Here is a 12,177-nt window from a genome sequence, read left to right as displayed (position 1 = left end):
CTTCCTGAGGTGTGGGGCCCCAAATTTCTCACAGTATTCTAAATGGGGCCTAACTAGTGCTTTATAAAGCTTCAGAAGTACATCCCTGCTTTTATATTCCAAGCCTCTTGAGATAAATGACAACATTGCATTTGCTTTCTTAATTACGGACTCAACCTGCAAGTTTACCTTTAGAGAATTCTGGACTAGGACTCCCAAGTCCCTTTGCATTTCAGCATTATGAAGTTTGTCACCGTTTAGAATATAGTCCATGCCTCTATTCTTTTTTCCAAAGTGCAAGACCTCGTACTTGCCCACGTTGAATTTCATCAGCCATTTCTTGGAACACTCTCCTAAACTGTCTAAATCTTTCTGCAGCCTCCCCACCTCCTCAATACTACCTGCCCCTCCACCTATCTTTGTATCATCGGCAAACTTAGCCAGAATGCCCCCAGTCCCGTTATCTAGATCGTTAATATATAAAGAGAACAGCTGTGGCCCCAACACTGAACCCTGCAGGGCACCACTCGTCACTGGTTGCCATTCCGAAAAAGAACCTTTTATCCCAACTCTCTACCTTCTGCCTGACAGCCATTCGTCAATCCATGTTAGTACCTTGCTTCGAATACCATGGGCCCTTATTTTACTCAACAGTCTTCCGTGAGACACCTTATCAAAGGCCTTTTGGAAGTCAAGATAGATAACATCCATTTCATAGCTGATATGTTCCTCATCCCCATTCCCCTGCCTTCTCCCCACAACCCCTGATCCCCCTATTAATCAAGAAATCCCCTTGTTAATCAAGAACACCAGATTTGCGCTTGAGGTGCTGCCTTCTTGAACCACTGCAGATGTAGGTACACCCACAGTGCTGTTAGGGAGGGAGTTCCAGGGTTTTGACCTAGCGACAGTGAAGGAACGGTGATATATTTCCAAGTCAGGATGGTGAGTGTGGCTTGGAGGGGAACTTGCAAGTAGTGGTGCTCCCCTGTGTCTGCTGCCCTTGTCCTTCTAGATGGTAGCGGTCGTGGGTTTGGAAGGTGCTGTCAAAGGAGCTTTGGTGAGTTGTTATTGCAGGAAAAACATTATCAAAATCTACCTTTCTAACATAAGCTTCAAATACCTCACCTAACCTTCTTCTCAATGTTCATTTCTAAATTTAAGTTATTGCGACGGCTTACATCAAAACTTGTCGAGCACTGACCTGGAAATGTCCGATGGCGTAGTGGAAGTGACAGCAGCTTGTATTTACACAGCTCAGATGACCAAAAGGTCTGGCTAAGAAACCAAGTTTTAAGGAGCATCGTAAACCAGGGAAGTGAGACAGAGAGGTGGAGAGGTGTAGTGACAATAAAGATTGTTATTATTATTAATAAAATCCCATAGCGAGCGTGTTTAGCCACGTGTCTCATGGCGCTCGCAGTGCCGAGAAACACAAGGCTATAAAACACCACACACATTAAATAAGGGGCCTGAGCAGGGAACGCACGGCCGAGGCTGCGCATAGCCCCGGTTTTCTACACAGAGGAGCTCCGCTCGCCTGAACTCGTCAGTATAGCGAGAGATCGGGACGCCATTTTAAAATGACGTCCCGATCCCCGAAGCTCCTGGTGCAGCCCCTGACCCCCTCCCAAGCCCCAACTCACTAGCGGAGGGACTGCCAGCTCGCAGTGCCACGTGGGCGCCTTGGCAGTGCCCAGCTGGCACCCAGGTGGCACTGCCAGGGTGCCAGGCTGGCAGTGAATGGTGTCTGGGTGGCGCCAGCAGTTCCAGGGTACCACCCTACCCAAGGGGCAAGCACCTGGGGGCCTCCCATCCCCTGAGAGACTCCCACGAGTGCCGCTCCATCTGGTCTGCGTTTGTGGGGGCCAGCACTGAACGGCACTCGCCCGAGGTCTCCGAGGCGAAAGGGATAGATCCCAATGCCTCAGGTACTTCGAGAAACTGCATATTAGAGTGAGGCTAGCTATGGGCGGGATTTACATCGCAACATCTCGCCACATCACGTTAAATCTCACGAGGCGTTGTGAGCGGGGTCTCCCGGCTTCTAACAGCCACGCTGAGCCGCGGCAAGCTTCTTTTCACGTGCAGCGTGGCTGTTGGATCGCACCCTTTATATAGAATCAGAGAACCTTCCAGAACAGGCCAGTCATCCATCATGCCGGTGTCAGCTCTTTGAAAGGGCTATTGAATTTAATCCCACATTGCAGCTTTTTCACCAGAACCCTGCAAAGCAGCTAGGGTTGCAGGAATTATATCAAATGAAATGAAAATCGCTTATTGTCACAAGTAGGCTTCAATGAAGTTGCTGTGAAAAGCCCCTAGTCGCCATATTCCGCCGCCTGTTCGGGGAGGCTGGTACGGGAATTGAACCGTGCTGCTGGCCTGCCTTGGTCTGCTTTAAAAGCCAGCGATTTAGCCCAGTGTGCTATATAAATGTGTGTGATTACTGCTGTCATAATATACACCAGTATATCATGGTGCAGACACACACTGATGGACATGCAGTGGGACCAATCAGCATACACAACACCGCAACCAATCACCAGTGAGAGCACACGCACTATAAAGACAGGGGACAGGAGAGTTCCCGCTCATTCTAGTAGCAGCCAGCTCGGAGCACAGAGCTCACAGCCTGCAACACAGACATTCACCATGTGCTGAGTGCCTCACCTGGTTAGGACTAGGCAAGGGTCAACAGTTAAAGCTGGTATTGCATTTACCCACAGTTCAGGTATGTTAATATAGTTAACCTTATAATAAAATAGAGTTGCACCACTTCCAGTGTTGGTGACCTGTTTGTGATCCAGAATACCCAACACATCAACTGCCTAGCTACTCGTCAGTGGGTTGGTGTTGGGGTGCATAGGGGAGGGGAGGCGGGTGGAGGGGAGGATGGAGACGGATTTGGAGAAGTGGGGGGGGGGGGGGGGGGGAGGAGATTCTCTAAACACAAAATCAAACTTGGCCAAAGCGTCAGTCTGAAAAGATGATGTGGAAAACATAACAGCAATAACGTTGGATGTATTTGTTTTTTTTGTTTAGATAAATGTCCAACGCTTAGAATGTATTTTTCAATTTTCACACCCTTTGCAAAATGCGTTCTGTAGCTCCGGGGGGGGGGGGGGGGTTAGATTGAAAAGGAGAGAGAGAAAAAAATCATAGAGAAAATTCCAGATTGAAAGTGGCCCAGCTCTGGGCTGAGAAGATGGATGCTCTCTCATTGCGCCCACCCTATTGTCTGTGACACAATATGATTATCTAATATCCCTCAGCAAAGTCTGCAACATGAGGCAATAAATCATAAAGAACAGCTCGATAAATAAACAGAGTTCCCACACCAAGCTGAGTGAGGCTTGTGAGACCTCACCATCCAAAACTCCCTCAGCTCACGGGTCGGAACGATGCCGTCAAGGCCCTGAGGCAGTTGGATCGCCTGGCGGTGTAAATCATTCAGGGCAGCCTCTGTTTGATTAGTCACCTCATTAATAACCAATCTCTATTATTCAGCAGTCGCACAGCCATTTCTCGATGACCGACTCAATTCAGGACTGGCCTCTCACAGAATCGAGTGCTACACACCTGAGAGGATGTCCTTTAACTGAATTTAAAGTTCTTGCCCACTTTTTGGATTGCTCCGTCCCATCCCATCTCTAACTTCCACTAATATTACACCTCCTCTTACGCCCCGTCGTCCCCTTGACCTTTTTGTGCCCCTTCTTCCCATCCATAACCCACCCTTTCACATGTCCTTAGGCCAAATGTGGACTCGTCCACTTGCAGTAATTTGCGCCCACGAGACCTCGCTTGAGAGGAACGGAGAATCGCGGGAGGGCGGGGCATATTGCCGCCGGTGCAGGACGCAAACCTCTTGGTGGTCACCAGCGAGCATGGCGCCCTATTCGGCACCGGGCGGGGACCTCGATTTTGGACAGGCGCCTAATTCTCCGCCCGATCGTGCTTCGAGTTTGCTGCGTCACGAGGCGGAGAATTCCACACCCCCCACATAAAATTAATTAATGGCAAAATCATGGCAGTGTTCCTCTGAATCCTTATACATCATGGTGCTGGTGGGTTTTGCCCCTGATAGTTTGGTATTGCTGCTTCAATAGCTTTTGCAACTTCTACATGCAAAAGCAAAGCTGGTTATTCCAAAGGACTTACCTGGGGCAGCCTGGAACAGGTAGAAGAAAGGTGAGGCACAGCCATAATGTTTCCAGTAAAACGATAAATATCCACTCGGGCCAGTAGATCAGAATATCCCTGATGGGAGCCCAAAAACTGTCCTGAGGGCAAAATCACAACATGCAGAGGTGCATGAGAAGATAGAAGTTCTGATATTAAAATACGTGCAAGACCACAAACCTGGTGGATAATGGTACCATTGCAGTTGGAGAGTGGAGTGTGTTTCAGAGAAATAACATTTCAGGGATTTGTTGTGAATTACATACAACATACAGTGCAGAAGGAGGCCATTCGGCCCAGTGAGTCTGCACCGACCCACTTCAGCCCTCACTTCCACCCTATCCCCGTAACCCGATAACCCCTCCTGAACCTTTTGGTCACGAAGGGCAATTTAGCATGGCCAATCCACCTAACCTGCACATCTTTGGACTGTGGGAGGAAACCGGAGCACCCGGAGGAAACCCACGCAGACACGGGGAGAACGTGCAGACTCCGCACAGACAGTGACCCAGCGGGGAATCGAACCTGGGACCCTGGTGCTGTGAAGTGCTATCCACTTGTGCTGCCATGCTGCCCTCCTGAATTACGAGAAATCGAGACTCTTGCCAATCTGGGATTAGTTTTTTTGCAACCTGGCGTGGAGAGGGGGGGGGGGGGGGTGAAGGTGTCGATTTCTGTAAGGCTGTGACTGGTAACAAAGCACCCTCCTCATTGTTGCCGCTGGAATGCCAGGTTGCAAGTGCTTTGTACTGTGGAGGTATGCAGGGACGACACTCAGCAGGTTCTGGCGTGCGAGCAGGACTTGATTCTAAAGGCTTTTAAAACAAAAATGTCTGCAACTACCAGCTTACTTTCAGTTTCTCGTTCTCTGTAGCCACATCACCCAAAGGGTTGACGGAGAGCGCATGGCACAGAGAACAGTCAACTGGCACACAAAACCAAACACGGAACAACTGAACACCACAATATCCCACAGGCAGCCATACACGATGTATCACCTCAAAGGATTCCTCACCATGTATTGCTTCAGTTCCTTCTTAGCACAACACGTTTCCATCACGGCAATGACAAAATATGTGAACCCAAGTCGCTGCAGGACCCCAGGAATTCTGACCCTCTCCCATGAAACTGTTAGGAAGAAAGAGAGATGTTATAACCTCGCGTTGATGGCCCCAAAGTACATTTGGATGGAATTGGATGGAATGGAGTCGGGTCACAAGTTGGAGGCCGGAACCACTGTGATGTGAGGTGATGTGTCGCACGTTTGCCTACACTCCAGCTGCCTGCTGACTGGGTTCCTACTAACATTCATGAACTTATAAGGTGATGCCATCAAGGGCAATTGTTCCAGCCTGCATTTTGGTCAGCAATGGCAATAAAGCTGCAACAACTGGCCTCCAATTCCCAAAGTTCAGGAAAAAATAATTGCCCAACGTTCCCCTCCTGACGCTCACCAGGTTGGGACAGAATTGCATTTGTTTTGAGAAAAGGTCAGGGACCTGCAACATCAATTCTATTACTCTCACCACAGATAATGCTGCCTGACTAAGCATTTTCTGTCTTTATTTTAGCACCAAATTGTGGTTGGAATTGATGCCACTGACCCCCGCCCCCGCCCCCCCCATGTTATCCAGCTTATTGGTATGTTTTGTCAAGGCAAATACATGTATAATGGACACATGGGTGATGTACTCAAGGTCACCCTACAACCATGAAAGAAGGTGTCACATTTGTAAGAGGGTGATAGGGCTGTTGGCTCTTGAATCCTGGTAAGGAATGCAATAGGAGGTTCAAAAAGTTAGATTAGAATAGTGCTTTCCAAACTTTTTTTCCGGTGGCCGATTTTTACCAGCCGGCTGACTTTCGCGACCCACGCCGGCCGACCTTCGCCACCCACACCGCCCAAAATTCGCAACCCACCATTTTCGCTTACCTTTAATGCGTACCTCAGCCTGCTTGGTCCGCAAGACCTCACTTGCTTTGTCATTCCACGTTACATTTCCGTATGCGTTGTTCATCAGAGGACCTGGAGCTCACACCAGCACTGCTTTGTCCTGCCACGGACTCTCCCGAGAAGCTCTCTCCAGCAGATTCAGCTGTGAGATCCTGGCCTGTTTGTGTCTCTGGCCCTCTCTTCCTTATTACAAAATGACCCATCTTCCGTTCTTCATGTAGTCCTGTTACTTGCTTTCTGGCAGCTACTCCTCAGTAATTTCACGTCCAGAGCACGTGACGTCAGTGTGGGAGGCATGTGACCTGCTCTCTGCTGCTGCCTCTGGTGGGAAGACTCCATTGATTTAAAAACAATTGTGCTCCTGGGACAGCGCGCTAATGTCCGGAGGAAGCGGCCTGCCCTGTTGGGCTCCGGTGCTGCGCACTGCTCCGTCCGGCTGAGGGCGCACGCGCGCGCGGGACAGCCAGCATTTTATAAAGTCGGTTGCGGCCCAACTGCCCGTCACGATCCGAGTTTGAAACTGACCGGACTAGAAGCACTTCTCCTGTTCCTTCTCCAGAGCAGATGTCTTCCCGGAACTGCACATAGTCTGGAATTTCACCAGAGGCAATTGGTCCATGGTAAAATTGACCAGGGTTTCAAACCCCCAAGAGCATGGCTTAGGTTCGCTGTGACCTGCAGGCCCATCCATCGTTCGCGGCAGAGCAGCTGCACAGAGGGGATTAAATACCCTTCAGGCCTCAAGCCAAACTCCTCACTCTCACCTCAAGTTAAGAGGGGCTTGTGGCCCTTTTCAGTTCAATGCGCTGGGAGTAAAAACACAAACACTTTGGGGGAGGAACCGGGGAGGAAGCAAAACCAAAGCCAACAAGCCGCCAGAATGAGCAATTAGCCTCTGAGGTACGAGTTGGATTTGTAGCCTGCAGAAGACACATACATTTAACACTGGTGGTTATGTAACAGAGTAACTGTGATCTACGCAGTCAAATTCCATACACGGTCACAACCAGGGCTGATTTTTAAAAATTGAAAAACTTAAAAATCTGTGATTGTGCCAACAACATCACCTCGATAAAAACCCTTTGTGGCCAATGGGCATCATAGAGGCTGAGGGTGTCGCCAACGCTGGAGGTAATCATAGAATCATAGAATTTACAGTGCAGAAGGAGGCCATTCGGCCCATCGAGTCTGCACCGGCTCTTGGAAAGAGCACCCCACCCAAGCCCACACCTCCACCCAATCCCCGTAACCCAGTAACGCCACCCAACTCTAAGGGCAATTTAACATGGCCAATCCACCTAACCTGCACATATTTGGACTGTGGGAGGAAACCGGAGCACCCGGAGGATACCCACGCAGACACGGGGAGGACGTGCAGACTCCGCACAGACAGTGACCCAAGCCGGGAATCGAACCTGGGACCCTGGAGCTGTGAAGGAATTGTGCTAACCACTATGCTACCATGCTGCCCTTGATAATATCTTGATTCAATTAATTTATTAAACTTGCTTTCCTTTGTACGATTTAGCTTTTTATTATTTGTTTCCTTGTTAAAAGGGGAATTTGTGTTAACAATTTTGGGACAACTTGGCGTCTCCTTACGGGTGTATTAAAAGGGGCAATTCACCGAAACCAAAGCAAAACATTGAGGGAAATTCGAAACAGATATTACTGGGAATAGTCAGCAAGTCAGGGAGCACCTGTCGAGAGAGACACAGAGGTAACAGTTCAGGTCACTGACCTTCCATCAGAGCTGTAAGAGGTTGGATGAAATAGTTTGTAAGAAAGTATAGAGCACGGGATGACGCGGTGTCGGGAAGAGCATAATGGGCAGTCAGTGGCAAAGAGGAGAGATTTTGAGCAGGGTTCTACAGGCCTGCGCTGGAGGGTTGCAGATGGGGCAGGGTTAGGGTGGAGGGAGGTGGGGAGTGGCTCCGGAAGGCCGCATGCTTGGGACTTGGCGGGAAGGGCGTGCCTCCCTCAAGGCCTCCATTTCCACATTGGGTGCCAAGTCCCTCCCCCTACCTGTTAAAGCCCCTATTCATATTTTGAGAAAAGGGTGAATCTGGAGTTGTCTATTCCTTAATCCAGGTGTTTTCACAAGACCACATAGTGCAGGCATAGAATCCCTTGTTGCTTCCCTTCACCCAGTCAGAACTGTTTCTTTTAATACACTTGAAATAATTCCCTAACATTTCCCCAATAGGCGGTAGCTGCCCTCAGTTACTAACTAAACACTGACTCGATTGTAACACGGTTCCAAGAGAAACACCCCTCCCAAGATCAGCTCCCCAGTGAGTTTTCCATTCCCCTGCCCTCATTGTAAACACCCCCAACCCTTGCTTACCCCGACCCTCGCTTACCCCGACCCTCGCTTACCCCGACCCTCGCTTACACCAACCCTCGCTTACCCCAACCCTCGCGTCCCCCAACCCTCGCGTCCCCCAACCCTCGCTTACCCCAACCCTCGCTTACCCAAACTCTCGCTTACCCCAACCCTCGCTTACCCCTACCCTCGCTTACCCCAATCCTCGCTTACCCCAACCCTCGCTTACCCCAACCCTCGCTTACCCCTACCCTCGCTTACCCCAACCCTCGCTTACACCAACCCTCGCTTACCCCAACCCTCGCTTACCCCAATCCTCGCTTACCCCAACCCTCGCTTACCCCAACCCTCGCTTACCCCAACCCTCGCTTACACCAACCCTCGCTTACCCCTACCCTCGCTTACCCCAACCCTCGCTTACACCAACCCTCGCTTACCCCAACCCTCGCTTACCCAAACTCTCGCTTACCCCAACCCTCGCTTACCCCTACCCTCGCTTACCCCAACCCTCGCTTACCCCTACCCTCGCTTACCCCAACCCTCGCTTACCCCAACCCTCGCTTACCCCAACCCTCGCTTACCCAAACTCTCGCTTACCCCAACCCTCGCTTACCTGAACTCTCGCTTACCCCAACCTTCGCATCCCCCCAACCCTCACGTACCCCCAACCCTCGCTCCCCCAACCCTCGCATCCCCCAACCCTCACGTACCCCCAACCCTCGCTCCCCCCGACCCTCGCTCCCCCCAACCCTCGCATCCTCCCAACCCTCACGTACCCCCAACCCTCGCTCCCCCCAACCCTTGCATCCCCCAACCCTCACGTACCCCCAACCCTCGCATCCCCCCAACCCTCGCACCCCCAACCCTCGCTCCCCCCAACCCTCGCTCCCTCAACCCTCGCATCCCCCCAACCCTTGCGTACCCCCAACCCTCGTGTACCCCCCAACCCTCGCATCCCCCGAACACTGGCACCCCCCCAACCATCGCGTAGCCCCAACTCTCCCGCCCTCTCCCCACGAGACCCCCATTTACTTGCCTGTTCCTGGATGCCGGGACTTGGAATCTGGGCACTGCTTATAGTCCCAGTCCTGGCCACTGCTGTTGCTGCTGCGTCTACAGAGCCGGCAGCCAATCAACGGCTACTGCGATTGGGGGTGATGCAGTGCATTCTGCGCCAACACCATCAGGTGGCAGTGTGGGAAACCCCACCAGCCAAAAAATCCTTCTGTTACTGGCAAAATAGTTGATGATGCTGGCCGGTAGGGCATGGACACGGGACAAGCAGAGAAGTAATTGGGTGACGCACAGGTAGAAATGGTTACAGCAGAAAATTGTCTAAGAAAATAGGAGCAGTCTTTAAGATTGAAAGCTGATGAACTCAATGTTAAGGCTGGAAGGCTGTCGGGAAACCCCTTACGTTTGTGCATTGGAGTTACGGAAAGCAATGGGGATCCAATTGCACTCTGAAAAAGGTGGGGAAATGTAGGTATCTAGACTTACAATTCACACTTGCTAAGTTACTGGCTGTGACAGTGGCAGTCTAATCTGTTTCCATTTAACAGAACATTAATCATTTACAGTTGGTTTATTCTGTTTCCAAACATGGACAAAAGAGCTGAATGCCAGAGGTGAGGTGAGAGTGACTGCCCTTGACCCCAAGGCAGCATTTGTCCGAGTATGGCATCAAGGAGCCCCAGCTAAACTAGAGCCAATGGGAATCAGGGGGGAAACTCTCTGCTGGTTGGAGTCACTCCTGGCACAAAGGAAGATGGTTGTGGTTGGAGATCAATCATCTGAGCTCCAGGACATCACTGCAGTAGTTCCTCAGGGTACTGTCCTAGACCCAACCATCTTCAGCTGCTTCAATGATCTCCATTCCATTGATCAGAAACTGAACTGGACTAGCCATATTAATTCTGTGGCTATCAGGGCAGGTCAAATACTAGGAATACTACAGTGAGTAACACACCTCCTGACCCCCCAAAGCCTGTCCACCATCTACAGGACACAAGTCAGGAGTGTAATGGAATACTCTCCACTTGCCTGGATGGGTGCAGCTCCAACAACACTCAAGAAACTCGACACCATCCAGGACAAAGCAGCCCCGCTTGATTGCTGCCCCTTCCACAAACATTCAAACCACCAACGCACAGTGGCAGCCTTGTGAACCATCTACACGATGCACTGCAGTAACTCACCAAGGCTTCTTAGACACAGCTTCCAAACCCACGACCACTACCATCTAGAAGGACAAGAGCAGCAGATACCTGGGAACCCCACCACCTGGAGGTTCCCCTCCAAGTCACTCACCACCCCGACTTGGAAATAAATCACCGTTCCTTCACTGTCGCTGGGACAAAACCCTGGAACTCCCTCCCCAACAGCACGGTGGGTGTACTTACACCTCAGGGATTGCAACGGTTCAAGAAGGCAGCTCACCCCCACCTTCTGAAGGGCAACTGGGGATGGGCAATAAACGCTGGGCCTAACCAGCGACGCCCACATCCCGTAAATGAATTAAAAATAAATGTAAAGAAATGCTTTTTCTAACTCTGCTTCACACAACGGTGATCAAAAATCCCATGAATTGCACTGTGTGGAAATCAGTGTCCAGGTCAACTTTAATCGTTTGATTTACAATTGGGCTTGCCTCAATATTTTGAAACGGTTAGCACCGTCTTTGAGTTAGCGAGTGTGATATTTTTACTGGGCAATTTCAAGGCGACTGACCAGAGTGATTGATCTACTCAGGCTGCGCAAGTCAAATTCCGAGATCTGTTTTTTTGGAGGGTGGGCTCGGGGGCTGGCGATGGGAGAGTGGGAAAGAGTCATATTCGGCAGCAATGAAAAACAGTGGCCTGGTCGACAAAATCACCCACGGCAACATGGCAGCTGATCTATCCAAGCTGAGCGATAGATTTAATTGCTGAGGAAACTCGGCCTGCTAATGCAGCTTAAACCCTACTTTTCCTTTGTGTGGGTGACCACGGCAGTCCACGATTCCCTCAGAATGGGCGCTATCAATCAGACTTTTGACACGGTACATTGGGAGAGCGGGATTGGAAGAAGAAAGGCCTTTCAAGCATCACTGATAATTTTAAAACAACACAAGGCAAAAACGCTTAAATAAAAAAGCTCGTGTGATTAAGTGCGGTCAGCTCTTTGAATGTGACAGAACAAGCACATCAGCAGCGTATAAATCACTGCTTCGATACAGAATTAACCCCGAGCTTGGATGCACTCTCGGCAAGAGATTTATTAAAATCAGCTCATTACTTAATTAAAAACCATCTTTACTGGGTGATGTGCAGTATATTGCACCCTCCATTACATTTACAGATGCAATTGCTGTCAGACAAGTTAACGGAAGGAAAAAGCATTGCTTTGAATAAGTGCAGCAGCTATTCCTTCAGCTGCCCTCACACTCTGTCTGGTTTTCGATGAACGTGCATGGCTCTCAAGCATGTCAGTGACCATGCAGTGGCTGGTCCGTTCGCTGGAGGTGCGTTTAGGTCGCCAGACCGCACCACCCTCCCATCACCCCCCTTTGATACTCCACCACCATTATTCAACGCAACTGCAGAGACCTAAAAGAAGCTGCATCTCCACTGCTGCCAAGGACCAACACTGGGAGAGATCAGCATCACCCTGGGCTGCATTATTTATGGTGCCATCACAGTTTAAAAGTGTGCGGTGCAGGGGTAATTATGTGCCCTCACAAACCCAGCAGGGA

General features: G+C 50.3%; 1 protein-coding gene across 1 annotated transcript in view; it reads right to left on the bottom strand.

Moving 5' to 3' along the window:
• Positions 1–12,177, bottom strand: part of LOC140403524 (heparan-alpha-glucosaminide N-acetyltransferase) — a 358,411-nt gene that overhangs the window by 58,985 nt on the left and 287,249 nt on the right. Inside the window, exons 11-12 of the mRNA XM_072491483.1 lie at positions 5,180–5,292; positions 4,144–4,265 (exon numbers count right to left, since the gene is read on the bottom strand). Of these exons, the coding sequence (XP_072347584.1) occupies positions 4,144–4,265; positions 5,180–5,292 (235 nt within the window). The remainder of the gene's footprint in view (positions 1–4,143; positions 4,266–5,179; positions 5,293–12,177) is intronic.

The sequence above is a fragment of the Scyliorhinus torazame genome, chromosome 28 (assembly GCF_047496885.1).
Source record: "Scyliorhinus torazame isolate Kashiwa2021f chromosome 28, sScyTor2.1, whole genome shotgun sequence".
In the NCBI taxonomy this organism is placed as follows: domain Eukaryota; kingdom Metazoa; phylum Chordata; class Chondrichthyes; order Carcharhiniformes; family Scyliorhinidae; genus Scyliorhinus; species Scyliorhinus torazame.
The sequence above is the reverse complement of the archived record's forward strand: the minus strand, read 5'-3'. Positions and strand labels throughout refer to the sequence as shown.